General features: G+C 46.1%; 1 protein-coding gene across 4 annotated transcripts in view; it reads right to left on the minus strand.

Annotated features, from left to right (window-relative positions):
• The window catches only part of nod1 (nucleotide-binding oligomerization domain containing 1), a 134,836-nt gene that overhangs the window by 30,895 nt on the left and 85,631 nt on the right, over positions 1–18,310 (minus strand). For all 4 annotated transcript variants that reach the window (XM_072509829.1, XM_072509830.1, XM_072509826.1 and 1 more), the window contains 2 exons: positions 10,744–12,544; positions 1,962–2,045 (listed from right to left, as the gene is read on the minus strand). In XM_072509829.1, coding sequence (XP_072365930.1) covers positions 1,962–2,045; positions 10,744–12,544 — 1,885 coding nt within the window. The remainder of the gene's footprint in view (positions 1–1,961; positions 2,046–10,743; positions 12,545–18,310) is intronic.

Here is an 18,310-nt window from a genome sequence, read left to right on the forward strand (position 1 = left end):
AGAACCTATGGTGCTATTTCAAAGAAGAGGAGGGGATACAAAGATGAGCAGGTTAGATGCATTGGCCATGCTAAATTGCCCCTTAGTGTCCAAAGATGTGTAGGCTAGATGGATTGGTCATGATCAATGCGTGGTGTTATGGGGATAGGCCGGGATAGTAGGCCGGAAGAGTGCTGTTTTGGAGGGTCGGTGCAGACTCAATGGGCCAAATGGCCTCCTTTTGCACTGTAGGGATTCTATGGATCTATGGAGTTCCCCACCCAGTGTCCAAGCCAACATTTATCTCCCAACCAACATCGCTAAAACAAATTAATTGATGACTTATTTCATTGGTGTTTTTGAGACCTTACAATGTTTGGTAGCCACGCTTCCTCCGTCACAACAGTGACTACGCTTGAAAAGTACTCCATTGCCCATACAGCATTTTGGGACTGCTTTATGGTTAAAGCAGTCATTGTGAATTTAATGAGTTCAGCCGTGATATCTGTTTCTCATAGGAAAAAACCAGTTTGAACCAGTATTCCTCATATTTCTCCGTTTTACTGGTTTTCCATTTTGAAGTATATAGAGCCACTTCAGACCAGTATTCGTATTTCCCCGTTTTACTACTTTTTCCTTCTAGGCACCATCATCTCACCATTTGTTGAAGGAAAAGAAATTTGCTACTTTTGGCAATACTCGACTGGCAAAAGGCTGTTTCCCAGACTGGGATGGAAAAGTGTTAAAATAGGCTTTTGATTGTGTGTTACAAGGTGACAATCAAAATTCAGAAATCAAAACCAATAGAAATAATTCATACCGAGCTCAACAGCAGCAGTTCATAGAATGAACCGCGCAGCATTAATTCAATGGAATTCTGTGATGGGAAAACATGAATTTAGAAAACCTATTGGCCTGGCTCTCTGCTCAAGTACACAGTGATCATCATCATTTACTAATTCTTTGAAGTGAAAGCTGGATCTGTTCCTGCCTATAGGGCAGACATTTCATACAAGAGTTATAGAATCATAGAATCCCTACAGTGCAGAAGGAGGCCATTTGGCCTATCGAGTCTGCACCAACCCTTCGAAAGACCACCTTTCCTAGGCCCTACCCCCCACGCTATCCCTGTAATCCCACCTAACCTTTGGACACTTTTAGATGCAATTTAGCATGGTCAATCCACCTAACCTGCATTTCTTTGAACTGTAGGAGGAAACCAGAGCACCCGGAGACACAGGGAGAATGCAAGTCGGAATCGAACCCAAGGTCCCTGGTGCTGTGAGGCAGCAGTGCTAACCACTGTGCCGCAGTACTACTTCACAGTATGTGCTGTGAAATGTTATTTGGGGTCAGACTGGCCTTTTGGAATGGCTCCAATCATCCAAGGGAGTCACAAAGGAATTCCTCAAATTTCACCACACTTCATCATCCATGCCCCTCCCCCACTGTCCTTTTCCAGAAGAGATTAGCTAGACCATATTTTCATGCATTAATTTGTTTGTATTACAATATCTTGAGGGGGGGGCGAAGGGAAAATGGGATGGGGGTGGCTGCAGCGAGGAGAGGAGCAGAAACAGACAGCCACAAATGTCCGTTGTACAAATGTACAGTGATTTACTTCACACCCAATGCGTCAGATGATTTAATCAACCTGGTCTGCATTTCCTCAGGGCTTGGGGGACCAGCAGGATATAAAACTGGAGCAAGAGGCACAGTCCAAGGGCTCTGTTATCGGGCTGGACCCGGAAAAGGTGAGTTTTGCCCAGAAAGCTTACAGCACCCATTCCCTCCGCTCACCCACAGATGACCTTACCCTGATCCACAACTACTCCAGCTTGGTCATGGCCAGAGGCCCAGCAGCTGAAATGTATCCATCCAAATCCACGGCTGCTTAGAGACGCCAAAGGTCATCAGAGCTAACAGCCGTAATTCACAGAATGATTTTACATAATGTGCAAAAATACTTCCTCAACACTTACCCAAGGATTTTAATAATTTTGTACTTTGTGAGTTCTTCTGCCAGTACCTTGGCTCCATCGTCTGTTATCTGATTTACACTCAATCTGAGTTTAAAGAGAAAGGGCACATTAGAGTGTTCAAGAGTAAGGACACATCACACACAAAAGACAAATGAATTTACTATGATTAATCAATAACTAGCCAGGTGTGAAGATCAAGTGAGGTGTTATTTTCACATATGGATAAAGATATGAAGCGTCCGTCAGGCTCAGAGCCATGTGAATAACATGTTTCTGGATATGACCACACCGCAGCTTAAAGGTGCAAAGGCAGAGAGGAAATGGATGGCCACCAGGCAGTCAGGGAGGACAAGACAGGTAGTGCAGGAATCCACCGAGCGCATCTTGCTCTCCAGCCAGTGTTCAGTCCTGAATACTAGCGAGCATGATGTTTTCTCTAGGGAGTACAGCCAGAGCCAAGTGCAGGGCACCACGGGTGGCTCCTCTACACAGGGGCAGGACGAAGATTGGAAAAGCGATTGAGATAGGGCGTTTCACAATTAGAGGGACAGATAGGCGATTTTGCATATGCAGATGTGAATTAGGATGTTACATTGCCTCCTCGGTGTGACGGTCAAGGATGTTGCTTAGTGGATGAAGGGCACTTTGAGATGAAGAGTGAAGAGCTAGGGTCATAGTTTATATCACTACCAACAGCATAAGTAGAAAGAGGAATGATATCTTTGCAGGCAGATTTTAGGGAGGGATGAAGAACATTAGCAAGTAGGAACTCAAAGCTAATAAATCTCCAGATTACTGCCAGTATAGAAATAGCAGGCGAATGTGTGGCTGGAGCTTTGGTGAAAGAGGGAGGGTTTTAGATTCCTGGAACACAGGCTGGTCAGATTGTACTTCAACAAAGTCTCAAGAAAGTCTTTGTGAGGCAGTGTGCTAGTGCTGTTGAAGAGGGTTTAAACTGAGACAGGGTGTGGGAAACAGGATGGACTAACAGGAAAGAGAAACCAGGTGCACTAAGGATTGGGAGAGATGGATTACAATAGAGTAAGAAATAGTAAGGCATTAGGCGGGGTCAGAGTAAAAGAGCATGCAATTAGGTTTACTGTGCATGTATGTAAACTCACAAAGTCTGGTAAATAAGGTGTAAATAACCGCCTGGGAATATGATGCTGTGGAAAAAACAGGCCTCTCTCAAAAAAAGCTGGAATGGGCACTAAATATTCCTAGATACAAGGGGCTGGATTCTCCGCTGTCGGGATTCTCCGTTGCGCCAGCAGCGCACCCACGCCCGGGGATTTCCCGATGGTTGGGAAACCCCATTGGCCGGTTGGCGAGACGGAGAATCCCACCGCCACTGGGGGCGCGCCGCGCCAGAAAACTGGTGTGGCGGGGCGGAGAATCCTGCCCAAGATATTCAGGAAACATAGGGAATGAGAGGAAAGGAGTCGCAGTATTTATTGAGGAGAACATTACAATGTTGGAGAGAGAGGATATCCAAGAGGGGAACACGACAGAATCTATTGGTTAGAGCTAAGAAACAATAGCAGTACCATTACACTGGAGTAGATTCTATAGGCCACCAACTAGTGAAAAAGATGTAGAGCAGCAAATTTCAGAGAGATTACAGAGAGGTGTAAAAATCAGAGTAGTGATAATGAGGACTTTGATTATCCTAGTGTAGACTGGGATCATAATAGTATAATGGGCAGAAGTGGGGGAGAAAGAGTTTTGAAGTATGTTCAAGAGAATTATCTTGATCAGTATCTGGCCCAACATGGAAGCAGACACTGCTGAATCTGACTTTAGGGAATGAGATTGGCCAAGTGGATCAAATGTCAATTAGGGGACCTTTTAGGGATCAGCGGTAGATGCATTATTCTGTCAACTATGAAAAAGGACAAGGAGCCATTTAGAGTAAAAATACTTATTTGGAGGAGAGCCAATTTCAATGGCATGAGAGCAGATCTTGCCCAGGTAAACTGGAATCAAAGTTTGGCAGGCAAAACTGTCAGCTGTTTGTAAAGAGAAAATAGTTTGTTTACAGTCAAGGTCCCATTAAGAGGAAAGGCAGTGTAAACAAATTCAGAACTCCCTGGGTGGTGAATGAAATAGAGATAAAGATGAAGCCGGAAAAGGGGATGTATGATGGACGTCAGGTTGGTAATGCAATGGTGAGGATCTGGCTGATTATAGAAAGTTAAGAGCGAACTGAAAAAGGAAATAAAGCGCGCAAAAGAGACTGGCAGCTGGCATAAACAGGAATCCCTAAGTCTTCTATGGGTACACAAATTGTAAGAAAGTAGTAAGAGGATAAGCGGGTCGATTCGGGACTAAAAGGGGGTGTTGTGCGTGGAGAAAGAGTACATGGCTGAGTATTGAATGAGTACTTTACATCTTTCTTTACCAAGGAAGACAATGTTTCTCAAGTTAGAGTGTAAGAGGAGACAGTTGAGGGGCTGCATGGGCTAAAAATTGATGGAGAGGAAGTATTAGAAAGGCTGGCTGCACTTAAAGCTGATAAGTAACCTGGATTGGACTGAGTGCACCAAGGATACAGAGGGAAGTAAAGGTGGAAATTACGGAATCACTGGTCATAACCTTCTAACCCTCTTTAGATACAGGCATGGTGCCAGAGGGCTGGAGAATTGCACATAGCTTTGTTCTAAAAATATGGTAAAGGATAAACTCAGCAACTACAGCTCAGTCAGTTTAACTTCAGCCATTGGAAAGCTTTTAGAATTGATACTCCGGGACAAGGCATATGATAAAGTGCCACATGGTAGGCTTGGCAGCAATGTTGAAATTGAAATGAAAATTGCTTATTGTCACAAGTTACTGTAAACAAGCACCAAGACCTAGTTTGGCTGGTGGTGAGAAGGGCCCTCCCTGTCAGATTCTTCATGTACACCCGAAGGCTCAGCGCCGTTGCAAGCTGCCCTCGGAGTGGCTGTGAGGAAAATGAGACGGTCACCCACCTCCTTGTGGAATGTGCCTTTGCAAAGAAGGTCTGGAGAGAGATGCAGTGGTATTTGTCAAGGTTCATCCCGAGCAGCTCTGTGACACAGGACTCTGTGCTCTACGGACTGTTTCCAGGGACTACGTGCTGAGGGATGCACTCAAGCTTGGGGCAGCTGCCGCCAAGGCGCAATGGGGAAAGACCACTTTGTAAGGTCTTACCAGCAAATGTACACCGAGGGGTGGGTAACAGTGTAAACCCACCTCGGTCTGGGCCATTAACACTCCAATGTATAAAAGAAACATGACAATGTAAATATTTGAGAAAGAATTGTAACGTAAAGAGCGATATGTGTGTAATGTTATCAAAATTGAATGGAAGAAAGTCAAGGGAATGTGTAACTCTGATGGAAATGTACAGTCAAGTCAATTCGAAATGTTCTGTAATGTTTATGATAGATTTTATGAAAAAAGTATATTTTTTGAAAAAAGAAATACTGTGAAAAGCCCCTAATCGCCACATTCTGGCGACTGTTCGGGGAGGCTGGTACGGGAATGGTGCCAGAGGGCAATTCAAAAAATGAAACAGCCAGTGGCAGCCTGGATACAAAGTTGGCTGAGTTACAGGAAACAGGGAGCAGTGGTGAATAGTTTCTTAGACTGGAAGACGGTTTCCTAAGGATGAATGCCAGGACCACTATTTTTCTTGATATTTAATAATGACCTCGACTTGGGTTACAATTTCAAAATTTACAGATGAGACAAAACTTGGACGTATATTGAAATTGTGGGAAAGGTAGTGATGGACAGGCCAGTGGAATAGGCGGACACAGCAGCTGAAATTTGATGCAAGAAAGTGTGAAGTGATACATTTTGTTAAGCAGAATGAGACGAGGTAATACAAAATAAAGGGTGCAATTCGAAAGGAGGGTGCAGGAGCAAAAAAACTTGTGAGTTTATGTGGGCAAATTATTTAAGGTGGCAGGGTGGATTGAGAAAGCGGTTAAAATGTGTACAGGATCCCGAGCTTTATAAGTAGAAGCACAGGATACAAATGCGGGGAGGTTCGAAGACACATTATAAAATACTAGTTCAACCACAACTGGGGTTGATGTTCAGTATTCTGGGCTTTAGGAAGGATATGAAGGCATTTGGGAGGGCAAGAACATTTATGAGAGTTGTTCCAGGGATGAGGGACTTTAGTTATGTGAATAGTTTGGAGAAGCTGGAGATGTTCTCCTTAGGGAAGAGCAAGTTGGGAGGGAGATATGATAGAAATATAATAGGGTGGCTCGATAGCACAGTGGTTAGCACTGCTGCTTTGCAGCGCCAGGGATCCGGGTTCGATTCCTCGGCTTGGGTCACTGTCTGTGGGGAGTCTGCACGTTCTCCCCGTGTCTGCATGGGTTTCCTCCGGGTGCTCCGGTTTCCTCCCACAAGTCCCGAAAGACGTGCTTGTTAGATGAATTGGACATTGTGAATTCTCTCTCTCTGTACTCAAACAGGCGGCGGAGTGTGGCGACAAGGGGCTTTTCACAGTAACTTCATTGCGGTGTTAATGTAAGCCTACTTGTGGCATTAGTAAAGATTATTATTATCTCGAAAAACTTTACTGCAATTATATATGTATTTGTGTGGATAAGTAAGTATATAATAAAACAATACTCTGCCGGTGTATTAGATAAGAATGGAAAGAAAGACATGCATTTATATTGTGCCTGTGACTACCTCAGGATACCCCCAAACACTTTACAACCAGTGAAGTGCTTCTGGAGTGTGGTCCGTCTTGTAAAGTAGAAAATGCAATAAATCAATTTGTGTACGGCAAGCTCCGACAAGCAGCAATGTGACTTGTCATATTTCTGTGTCAACCTTTTCTATTATAAGTACGGTCCTCAGTCCACATTTATAATGGAATTTGCCTCTATAGACTTGCTGCATTCTACTAACACCCTCTAGACAGTGGTGGTGCTATAGCATCTCTACTTTACATATCCCATTTTGTGCACGCACTGCAGCAAAGCTCCAATTAACTTTGCCTCCCAAATTGCAGACGTTATTGTTAGGATCTGAGAGCGTGTTGCATGGTTAATTTAATTATTACAAATGATTACATTCTTTAAGGAAGGCAACCACAATGAGTGTATTTCGTAATAAATTTCGGGCATGAAAGAATTCTGAACGAGTACTCCACATGTCAGAGAAAAACTGCAATGTTTCCTTCATGTTAACTGATACCTTGTTGTTTCTGATCTTACAGCCACGATTGTAACACGAGGTAGTTCCACATAAAATGGTCATTCCCACACAACAGAAAAGAACAACTTGTGATGGATGAGGAATTGTTTAGCGTCCCTCCTGTAATGCCAATGATTATGGGTAATTCGGTGAAATACAAAATTCTCTGTTTTGAATCAAGGTTGTGTGTAAACATTTCCATCCAATCCTCATGTCTTCATCCTTGCCATTCTGAATATCCTTTCACACCTTTCCAATTATTTTTTATTTAAACAACAGCTACCAAAGCACTTTTCTGAACACATCTATATAACGCAATAACAGTGTAGTGCTATAAACATTACCACAGCCCCCGAAGGCCACTGGTTGCTGTCCCCTTTGAGAGAGAGTTGATGGCATGATGGCAGAGTTAGCACTGCTGCCTCGCACCACCAGGGACCAGGTTCAATTCTGGCCTTGGCTGACCATGAAGTTTTCATCTCCCCGCACCTGTGTACGTTTCCTCCAGTTCCCCATCATCCAAAGATTTGCAGGTTAGGTGAAATAGCTATGCTAAATTGTCCCTTAGTGTCCAAAGATGTGTACGTTAGGTGGGGTTACGGGGATAGGGCGGGGGAGTGGGCCTAGGTAGGGTACTCGTTCAGAGAGTCGGTACAGACTTGATGGGCAGAATGGCCTCGTTCTGCACTGTAGGTATTCTATGGTGGTGATTTAGCTTTTTTAAAAACAAAAAATTTAGAATATCCAATTATTTTTTTTTCCAATTAAGGGACAATTTAGCATGGCCAATCTTTTGGGTTGTGGGGTAAGACTCATGCAGGCTCATACGGATACGGGGAGAATGTGCAAACTCCACACGGACAGTGACTCGGGGCCGGGATCGAACCCGGGTCCTCGGTACCGTGAGGCAACAGTGCTAACCATTGCGACATCGTGCCGATGATTTAACCTCGTGGTCACTATATCTCAGGCGAGGAGCAAGGTTGAGAAGCAGGGCCTTCACGAATAATCTCAGCCTATACGGGAATCGAACACATGCTGTAGGCATCACTCTGCATCACAAAGCAGCCATCCAACTGAGCTAACCAACCTCCTGTAGTGCTATAGAAGTGAAAGGAATCACAGAATACTTATTTTCACAGTTCCTCCTCATTTTGTTGCTGGTTTTTCATAGCAGCTTGCGTTTCTAATACATCTTTAATGCCTGCCACAGGAGTGGCGTCACACAAACACTGACTCTGAAAGGGGAAGTAGGACAGTTGGTCAAAGTTTGGTGAAAAAGGTAGGTTTAATGGAACAACTTAAAGAAAGAGAGGGAGGTGAAGAAGTTTCTGGAGGGAATTTCAGAGCTCTAGGGAGGTGGAAGTGTGGCTGCTGGTTGCGGGGTGACTAACATCAAGGAGAAACAAGAAGCCAAGAATAGAAAACGCAAAGGTCTCGGAGGATTGGAGAGCCCAAGAAGGGACGGGCATTGAGTTATTTGAAGACGAGGAAGAGAATTTTTAAAATCGTGGCGTTGCTGGACCAGGAGCGCACGCGGATCAGTGAATACAGGACTGATGGGTGAATGAGGCTGGGTGCAAATTCAGATTTGGGGAGTAAACGCAGGCCAGAAATTGAGGATGCCTTGATGACTGCAACAAGGGAAACATCACAAAAACATGTGGCATTTTCTTACTGAGAATGCTGCCCATTCTGAGGCATTATTCTCAAGACAGAGATTATGCTGATTTTCAAACTTAATGAATGCCTTCTGCTTTATAGTGAAAACAGCTCAAATCTCCCCTCGTTTTTTAATCCTTGGTTTCCCCGAGGACAGCAGAAACGTTAGGCTGAGGAATTGCACCAGAGAAAGACAAAGAGAGATTTTATAGAGGTTGTCAAAATGATGTGGGACTTTCGTAGGGGGAGAAATTGTTTCCATTGGCAGGAGGGTTGAAAGCCAAAAGACATAGATTTAAGATAACTGGAAACAAAGCCCAGAGAGGAGGGAAGGATTTTTATTTTTGTTGATATGATGTGCCATGTGCTGCGCAAAATGTTGGGGGAAGTAGATTGAATACGAACTTTCAGAAGGAATTTGGATTTGTACTGGAAAAGGAACCATTAACAGGATTATGGGGAAAGAATAGAGGAATGGCTCTAAATGGACAGCTCTCTCAAAGAGCTGGCACAGGTGCAGTGGGTCGGATGGCCTCCTTCTGTCATGCAAGATTGTGCTTTAAGTCATTTTATTGAATATTTCAACTCTTGAAGAATGCACCTTTAACATGCAAGTTGGATAGAGCCTTTGTCTGTCAACTTGGTTTGCAGTTTGAGTCAGAGGCTGTGCATTCAAATCATAGTGCAGGATTTTCTGGCCCTTCCTGTCAGCGGGATTGTCCGGCCTCCGAAGGCCGGTTTCCCGGCGGCAGGACCAGAAGATCCCGCCAGCGGACAATGGTGAGCCGCTTCCGCAGCCAGAAAAAGCGGGTGGGGGGGAGGGGGGGGGAGGTGCATAAAATTCCTCCCATAGTCCAGAAACCTGAACAGGTAAACCAGTCTGACATTTTAGTGGAGTACTGTGGGGGTTATGTATCATCACATCTTGGATGAACTGTTAAATTGAGGCCCCATTTGCTTGCTCATGTGGACACTATTCTCCCCTCTAACGAAACAGACTAACATGACATTTGTCTAAGTTGATGTTTGTGGGGTGCTGCTGTGTAAAATTGAGTGCCATATTTACCAACAGGATAACAGCGATTACAGTTCAAATGTAATTTTGCAGCATGGTGGCACAGTGGTTAGCACTGCTGCCTCACTGCGCTGAGGACCCGTGTTCGATCCCGGCCTTGGGTGACTGTGTGGAGTTTGCACGTTCTCCCTGTGTCTGCATGGGTTTCCTCCGGGTGCTCCGGTTTCCTCCCACAGTCCAAAGGTGTACAGGCTAGGTAAATTGGCCATGCTAAACAATTGCCCTTGGTGTCCAAAGATATGCAGGTTGGGTGGGGTTGTGGAAATAGGGCAGAGGAGTGGACATGGGGGCTCTTATGGAGGGTCAGTGCAGAGACGATTGGCTGATTGGTCTCTTCCTGCACTGCAGGGATTCTACGCATTCTAATTAATTGGCTGTAGCATACTTTGGAACATCTTGGGTGATGCACAAAAGATGCTATGTAAATGCAAGTTCTATCAGGGAAATCTGCACAGTCAAAGGAGCCATCCTTCACATGGGATGATAAAATGAGCTGCCCTCATCCCCCAGCTATCCTCTCAGTAGGGCACAGAAGGTACCAGAACACTATTTTGAAGAAGATCAGGGGAGTTCTCAACAGTGACATGCCAATTTCTATCTCTCAACCAACAATATTTAAAGAACAGACATCTGGTCATTTATCACTGTCTGTGGGAGCTTGGTCTGTGTAAATTGTCTGGCATGTTTTACTACATTACAACAATAGCTGCACTATAGAAGTACTTCACCGGCTGGGAAGCACTTTGAGGCAATCTGACATCCTGAACGGTGCAAGTTCTTTCTTCTTTTTGCTTCTAATTGAAGGACACAACAAATACTTTGATTAAGAATGGAAGAAAATATCGGGAAACATACCTAACCACTGTGAGTTTATCAAAACAAGGAATGAGTTCTTTCACTCCATAGTCATTGATATTATTGTTGTCCAGTTCAAGAGCAATTGATTTTTTACGATGGCGCAAAATATTGGCAATGGCACTGCAGTCAGCAGAGAAGGCATTGCAAAACGTGAGCTTGATATAATCAGCGCAAATCCCTTTAGCTGCAAGATTGGCAATTGCTTCACTCTGGGTTTCAAAAATGTAGCGCAGCAACCAGACAAACCGAGGCAAGACTTGCACCCTAGAAAATTCTTCAAAAGCCGCTTTCGGAAGATTTTTTAAGTGCACCTTCACACAGTCGGCAAGGTAGGCCTTGAGTGCCGAGTGCTTCCTTTGGACGCTTCCCGTGGAAGCCAAATGTTTAAACAGGTCCCTCTTAGTCTTAGACAATAGGCCGCAGAGGAAAAGCATAGTGAACTGTAAATGTTCATTTGTTTCAAATGGGTCTTTTCTGTGGTGTGTGCTGTAGCCCAAGCATCTTAGCAAAAGAACATTGGCTCGGGCACCAGTCAAGAAGCTGTCACATTTGGAAAAAAACTTAATGAGTTCCTTCGCACTAATTTCCTCATCCACAACCAAGGAAAAGGCAGCAAATAATGACTGCAGGGTCAAGTGAAGGAACTCATAAGTTGATTGGTTCCCACATCCGTCATAATGGCCTGTATTCTTGACAAAACCCAACTGTAAATCCTCCTCTGAGATGTCAGCCGCTGTGATTTGCTCCTGACTAAAGATGAAGCTGCTGTTTTCAATCCCCTCTTTTGCCAATTTGCCCAATCTCAGTAATGCATCCCTCTTGGCTTTGAATGTTTCATTTTGACTTTTGTTTCCTTTGTTCAATCCTGCTTTGGAAGAACGGTTTAGGAAAACCTCTAACATCAACAGGTAGATATCAGTCAATGTAACGTAGCCCAACAACTGCTGGGAGCTACATGTGGCCTGAAAGTGTTCATAACATTTAAATATAATCCAACAAAACAACGGCACTGAGCACAGACTGCAAAGGTGAGGGTTCGCCTCCAGCTGGGTCAAAACTGAGGTTTGATGTGGTTTGTTTTTGAAGAATTTCTTTGAATAGCGCAGTAAATGGTCCTTGGAAAAGCCTTTCAGTGCCACTCTCTTTCTCACCATTCTCAATGGTAGATTTGTACCCGTTCTTGCTGTCAATATTTTTATGGAACATTTTAATAGTTTTCCTCGGAGAAGATTCATCAAAAGGGCCACAGGGTGCGTGGGTTCAAAGGGCGAGGAGATGTCAGGGATGTCACTGAGGTCACAGTCAACATTGATTTCATCAAACCCGTCCAGTGTGAAGAGGACAGAAGCTGGGTGTTGTCGGATGTAGCTGAAAATCTCATCAGCATCTTTGTCAGGGTAACAGTTATATTTGAACAGTAGATCTCTGAGAGAGATCTTATCTTCCTCCTTAAAGCTATTGAAAATTCTACATCTGAATTTGAAGAAGAATTTCACATCAGCACAGAGCTCCCCTTTGGACCATAAGTTTTGAAGTCTCTGGAGCAGTATGGTCTTACCAACCCCAGCATCACCAGTTACAAAGACTGTTTCTGCATCTTCATTGATGACTCCAGTGTCACTGAACAAATCCTCCAAGTGGGAAATGTTTCCTTTAGTTTCATTCACAGCATTGATTAATTCCATAAGAGACTCAGTGTAAGTATCATCCAGCAAGGTGTCTTCTTTCTGGACGTACGAAGTGACGAACTTTGTGTCCTGTCGTAGATCATGTTTAATCTTTTGAATGTACTGACAGACTAGAAAAGAAATGCAAAGTTATTATCGTTGAATCATAGTATCATGGAATTTACAGTGCAGAAGGAGGCCATTCGGCCCCTGGAAAGAGCACCCTACCCAAGCCCACACCTCCACCCTATTCTTGTAACCCTGCAACCCCACCCAACCTTTTTTGGACACCAAGGGCAATTTAGTATGGCCAATGCACCTAACCTGCACATCTTTGGACTGTGGGAGGAAACCGGAGCACCCGGAGGAAACCCACGCAGACATGGGGAGAACGTGCAGACTCTGCACAGACAGTGATTCACTGTGCTAACCACTGTGATACCGTGTCAATTACCCTGAAAATGTAGTCATCTAGATAAGCCTATTTACTGCCTATCGCTTAGCATAATTGATGAGATCAATAACAGTACTAAGAGGTCAAATCTATCACAGAAGGCTGAACAGGCTGTGATTTTTTACTCTAGAAAAGAGAAGGATAGAGTAAAAATGTGACGGGGGTGGCACGGTGGTGCAGTGGTTAGCACTGCTGCCTCACGGTGCCAAGGACTCAGGTTCGATCCCGACCCTGGGTCACTGTCCGTGTGGAGTTGGCACATTCTCCAGGTCTGCATGGGTCTCACCCCCACAGCCCAACAGATGTGCAGGGTAGATGGGATAGCCACGCTTAATTGCCCCTTAATTGGAATAAAAAAGAATTGGGCACTTTAAATTTAAAAAAAAGAAGAAAAAAAAGGAGTGAAAGGGAGATGAAGAGAAATTATTTCCACTTCGAGGGAGGCAAAAATTAGGGTCCATAATTGTAAATTGTTGTGAATAAATCTTTGCCCAAAGAGTGGTAAAAATGTGAAACTGGCTACCACAAAAAGCTGAGGTGAGTAGCATAGATGTATTTCACAGTTCTTTACAGGGCAGAAGGAGGCCATTCGGCCCATCAAGTCTACATTTCTCTCTGAAAGAGCATCCTATCTAGTCACACTCCCCTGCATTATCCCCGTAACCTTGCACATTATTTTCAGAAAGGAATCCAATTCCCTTTTGAATCGCCCAATCAATCCTGCCTCCACTACCCTCTCAGGAAATACATTGCAGACTCCAACCACCATTGAGAAGGAACAGTTTCTCACTATTCCCCCTGCCCATACCCCTCGGAATCTTGAATATCTCTATCGAGTGTCCTCTCAGACTTCTTTTTTCCAAATAAATCAATCCCAACCTCTCCAGTCTATTCTCATAGCTACAGGTGCTTATCCGGGAAATCATTCTTGTGAATCCTCTCTGTACTTGCTCCAATGCCTTCACATTCTTCTTGAAATATGGCATCCAGATGAGCCTTAACTAGTGTCTTATACATGTTCAACATGACCTCCTTACTCTTGTACCCAATTCCCCTATTAATAAAATCTTGGATACTATATGCATCATTGTTGTGTGGCAAATGCTTTTTGAAAATCCATGTACCTCAAATCAACAGTATTACCCTTTTTAAAAAATGTATTTTTATTCTCCTCCTTTCTCTCCCAAATTTATACCCAACAATAAACAATAATCAGTAACGAATGCAATGTCAATCCCCATATCAATAACAACGATCCCATCATCCCATCAAACCCCAAACATTAGCCCGTATGTTAACATAAACAAATGACAAAAAGGAATCAGGAATCACCCATAGTCACCATTAACACATACAGTCCCCCTCCCCTCAACCTTCCCAGACCCCTCCCTCCCTCAATGTTCATTGTAATCCAATTCTCGAAAGCGCATAATGAATAACGCCCATGAATTGTAGAACCCCTCCATCCTTCCCCTTAGTTCAAATTTGACCTTTTCAAGCGTTAAGAATTCCAGCAGGTCACCCCGCCACGCCAGGGCACAGGGTGGAGAGGTTAGCTCCACCCTAACAGGATCCCCCTTTGGGAGATCAACGAAGGCTACGACATCTGCCTCTGCACCCGGCTGGATCGACACCCCGAATATGGCCTCCCGAGGGCCCGGGTCCTGTTTCACATGCACCACTTTAGAGATTACCCTAAAAACCTCCTTCCAGTAATCCTCCAGCTTTGGACAGGACCAGAACATATGAACGTGGTTTGCGGGCACCCTCCCCCCCACAACCTTCACACACATCTTCTATCCCCTCAAAGAGCCGGCTCATCCTCGCCCTTGTAAGGTGTGCTCGACACACCACCTTCAGCTGTATCAGCCCCAACCTCGCACACAAGGTGGCGGCGTTCACCCTCCGGACCACCTCACACCAGAATCCCTCCTCCATACCCTCTCCCAACTCTTCCTCCCACTTTGCCTTGATCCCTTCCAGCGGCGCCTTCTCCCCTTCCAAAATAGCCCCATAAACCGCCGATACTACCCCATTGTCCAGTCCCCCTGTCGTCAGCACCTCCTCCAGCAATGTGGAAGCTGGCTCTACTGGGAAGCTGTGCTGTCGCTAGCGCCTTCAATCCCGGCCCCCTACACAAACTCCCAACCATTCAGACCCATTGGGAGTCAACCCCTCTGACCCAGCTCCGTACCTTCTCCACATTCACCGCCCAGTAATAATACATCAGGTTCGTAGACCCAAACCCCCTGCCTGCCTTCCTCTCTGTAGTAGCTTTCTAACTCTGGCCACTTTCCCTCCCCATATAAACAAGATAATCATTCCTTCAATCTCTCTAAAAAATGCCTTTTGCAGGAAAATCGGCAGGCATTGGAAAATAAACAGAAATCGCGGCAACACGTTCATTTTAACCGCCTGTACTTGGCCTGCCAGTGACAGAGGGAGACCATCCCACCTTGCCAGATCAGCTTTCACCCTCCCCACCAAACTAGAAATGTTGTACCTGCGGAGACCAACAGTATTACCCTTAACAACCTTCTCTGTTACCTCATCGGAAAACTCCAGCAAGTTAATTAAACATGATTTTCCCTTAATGAATCATTGCTGATTTTCCATAATTATCCTGTACCTGTCTAAGTGACTATTGTTTTTGTCCTGAACTATAGTTTCCAGACCTTTCCCTACCACACAAGCCAAGCTGACTGGTCTGTAGCTGCCGGCTTTATCCTTGCACCTTTTTTTGAACAAGAGTGTAACGTTCACAATTCTCCAGTCCTCTGGTACCACTCTTATGCCTAAGGAACACTGGAAGATTATCAGCAGCGCCTCTGAAGCTTCCACTCTGACCTCCCACAGTATCCTTGGATGCATCTCATCCACTCTTGGTACTTTATCTATTTAACACCTCCTCCCTCTCAATTGTGAATTATTTGAGAGTTTCAGTTACCTCCTCTCTCGCCTCAGCGTGGTTGGTATCCACTTACTTTGTAAAGATAAATTTAATAAAATCTAATACCTCTGCCTCGGGGTGCACGGTGGCACAGTGGCTAGCACCGATGCTTCACAGGGACCTGGGTTCAATTCCGGGACTGTCTGTGTGGAGTTTGCACTTTCTCCCCGTGTCTGCGTGGGTTTCCTCCGGGTGCTCTGGTTCCCTCCCACAGTCCAAAGGTGTGCAGGTTAGGTGGATTCACCATGATAAATTGCCCCTCAGGTGGACTTACTGGGTTGCGGGGATAGGGTGGGGGCATGGGCCTGAGTGTAGTGCTCCTTCGGAGAGTCGGTGCAGTATCGATGGGCTGAAAGGCCTCCTTCTGCACTGTAGGAATTCCATAATTTTATGACATGTGTCCTTTTTTATCCCTAATTGACCCTATTTTTTCTTTTACCACCCTTTTATTATTTACATCTATATAGAACACCTTAGGGGCGTGCTTCTCTGGCCTTGTTACGCTCTCGCTCAAGGGAAACAAGGCCAGTGAATAGCGGGAGAGGCCAAAAATGAGAACTGCGGCAGACGCCGAACAGTTTGCGATGCAGCCGGCCCGCTCCCATAGATGAAATCAGGATCTCGCCGTAGTGTGGTGAGAAACCAATTATCACCACTTAAGCCCAATTTCCATACAATTAACGAGAGCAACCCTATATCAATGGCCTCCCATAATTCATCGGCCTCCCCAGCAAGTGGTCACGCTGGCTCCAATTAGTGCTCCTTTTGAAAAACGTGAACCTGATGGAAGGGCTTCTGTGGGGAGCCGAGGAGGTGTGTAGCCATCTTTGCTCACAGGCAAAGAGCCCGGGGGCATTGAGGATGCCATCCCAGTGCTCGGCAGGGGTTGGGACCCTCGGCTAGGGGTGGGGGAACTTCGGCAGGGGTGGGCCGCTATAGGAGGGTGGGGGGGGGCAACCGAGGGGCAACCGCATGTAGCACCACTATGCCAACCCCTGGATCATGTGTACCCATTCCTGGGGCAACCTTTGTCCCTACCTGTCTGCCCCACCGACCACCCATAACCCCCACCGAAGGCCGAGGCCTCTGGCCATGCGGCTGAAGACTATCGCAAATAGGGAATTGGCAATCGTGGTTAATTGAGCACTTCACACAACCCAAGTGGATCCCCATGTGTGGGTGGGCCATGTAGCATGTGGGATTCATTACTTAGCATCCCAATCACACCTTGATGCATGGATACTGTGTCTGAACACTACGGAAGGCAACACCACACACGCAACAGCCAACATCCGAACACCCAGAGGATGGGAACAGCTCCGGAGACATGTCCACGACCGGAGGTGGTATAAATGCCACAGGGAGGGGAGATGCCTGGAGAGATGGGCCAAGGGTTCGGAGGTCGGCCCGCATTGTGGCAGAAGGTGACAGAGGCATCATACAGGTTGTGCACAAATGTGTTTATTGTGTTTGACAATTCCCTACCATCCCGATGGTGCTGCTCCAACCCCCACCGCCAGCACCCTCACCCCCTACCTACCCCTCCCCCTCTCCCCCAGTGCCCTCAGTTATCCTTGATGAGCTTTCCCCTCCTAGCTCTACCACTAATTTGAGGTGTGTCCCCAAGATGCACATCTGAGGTGGATGCAGCTAGCTGCTTACCACGTCCCGTGGCCTTCAATGCCCTGGCGGGTATCCTCTGGGGACACTGGGGCTGGAGGGCCCCGGCTCACTTGTCGGCAGCACATGCATATGTGCTGACTTTGAGACGTGCTTCACCAGAGGGATGGACCTCAAGGGAGCCAGTGGCCACCATCGCCATTCCATGAGATGGGTCTGGGTTGGCGTCCATGCCCCTCCTCCTTGTCGGTGCCCATCGGGCCCTGGGATTCACTTTGGGATGGAGAAAGCTGGTTCAAACCCTGGCTGCCCCTGCATCTTCTGGCTCTGCCAGCTCTGGCAGTTCCCCATGGTCCGCACCATTGTGTCAACGCCTTCGGTGATGCTCCTCAGTGACTCAGCAATGCCCATCTGCGACTGGGACAAGCTCCGCGGACCCTCAGCCATTCCCATCTGAGAGCGGGACATGTCAGCCTGGTACGAGGTGACATCCATCAGCGAGGAGGATATTCCGTCCAGACCCTCAGCCATTACCGTCACCGATTGCGCGATGCCTTGGACACCTTCACAAATGGTGCCGACATCATGCACCAGGCTCTCCACTGTAGTACCTACCCTAACAGTGCTGACCTCGGTGCCATGCATTGCCGGCAAGATCTCCTGCGCTCGTAGCCTCTGGGACTCAAGGGGCTATGGTTCTGCTGGAGTGATGCTAACATCTCCCTCTGGATGTCCTGGTCGCACCCTATCGTCTCCATCAGCTCCGGGATAACCTCTTCTTCAGGCTGGGACCCAGCCGGGTCCTGGGATCCAGCAGACCTCTGACTACTGTCTCCCTGGGGGTTCCTGCCTCCACCTGATGTACATCAGCAG

Source organism: Scyliorhinus torazame, chromosome 6 (genome assembly GCF_047496885.1).
Source record: "Scyliorhinus torazame isolate Kashiwa2021f chromosome 6, sScyTor2.1, whole genome shotgun sequence".
In the NCBI taxonomy this organism is placed as follows: domain Eukaryota; kingdom Metazoa; phylum Chordata; class Chondrichthyes; order Carcharhiniformes; family Scyliorhinidae; genus Scyliorhinus; species Scyliorhinus torazame.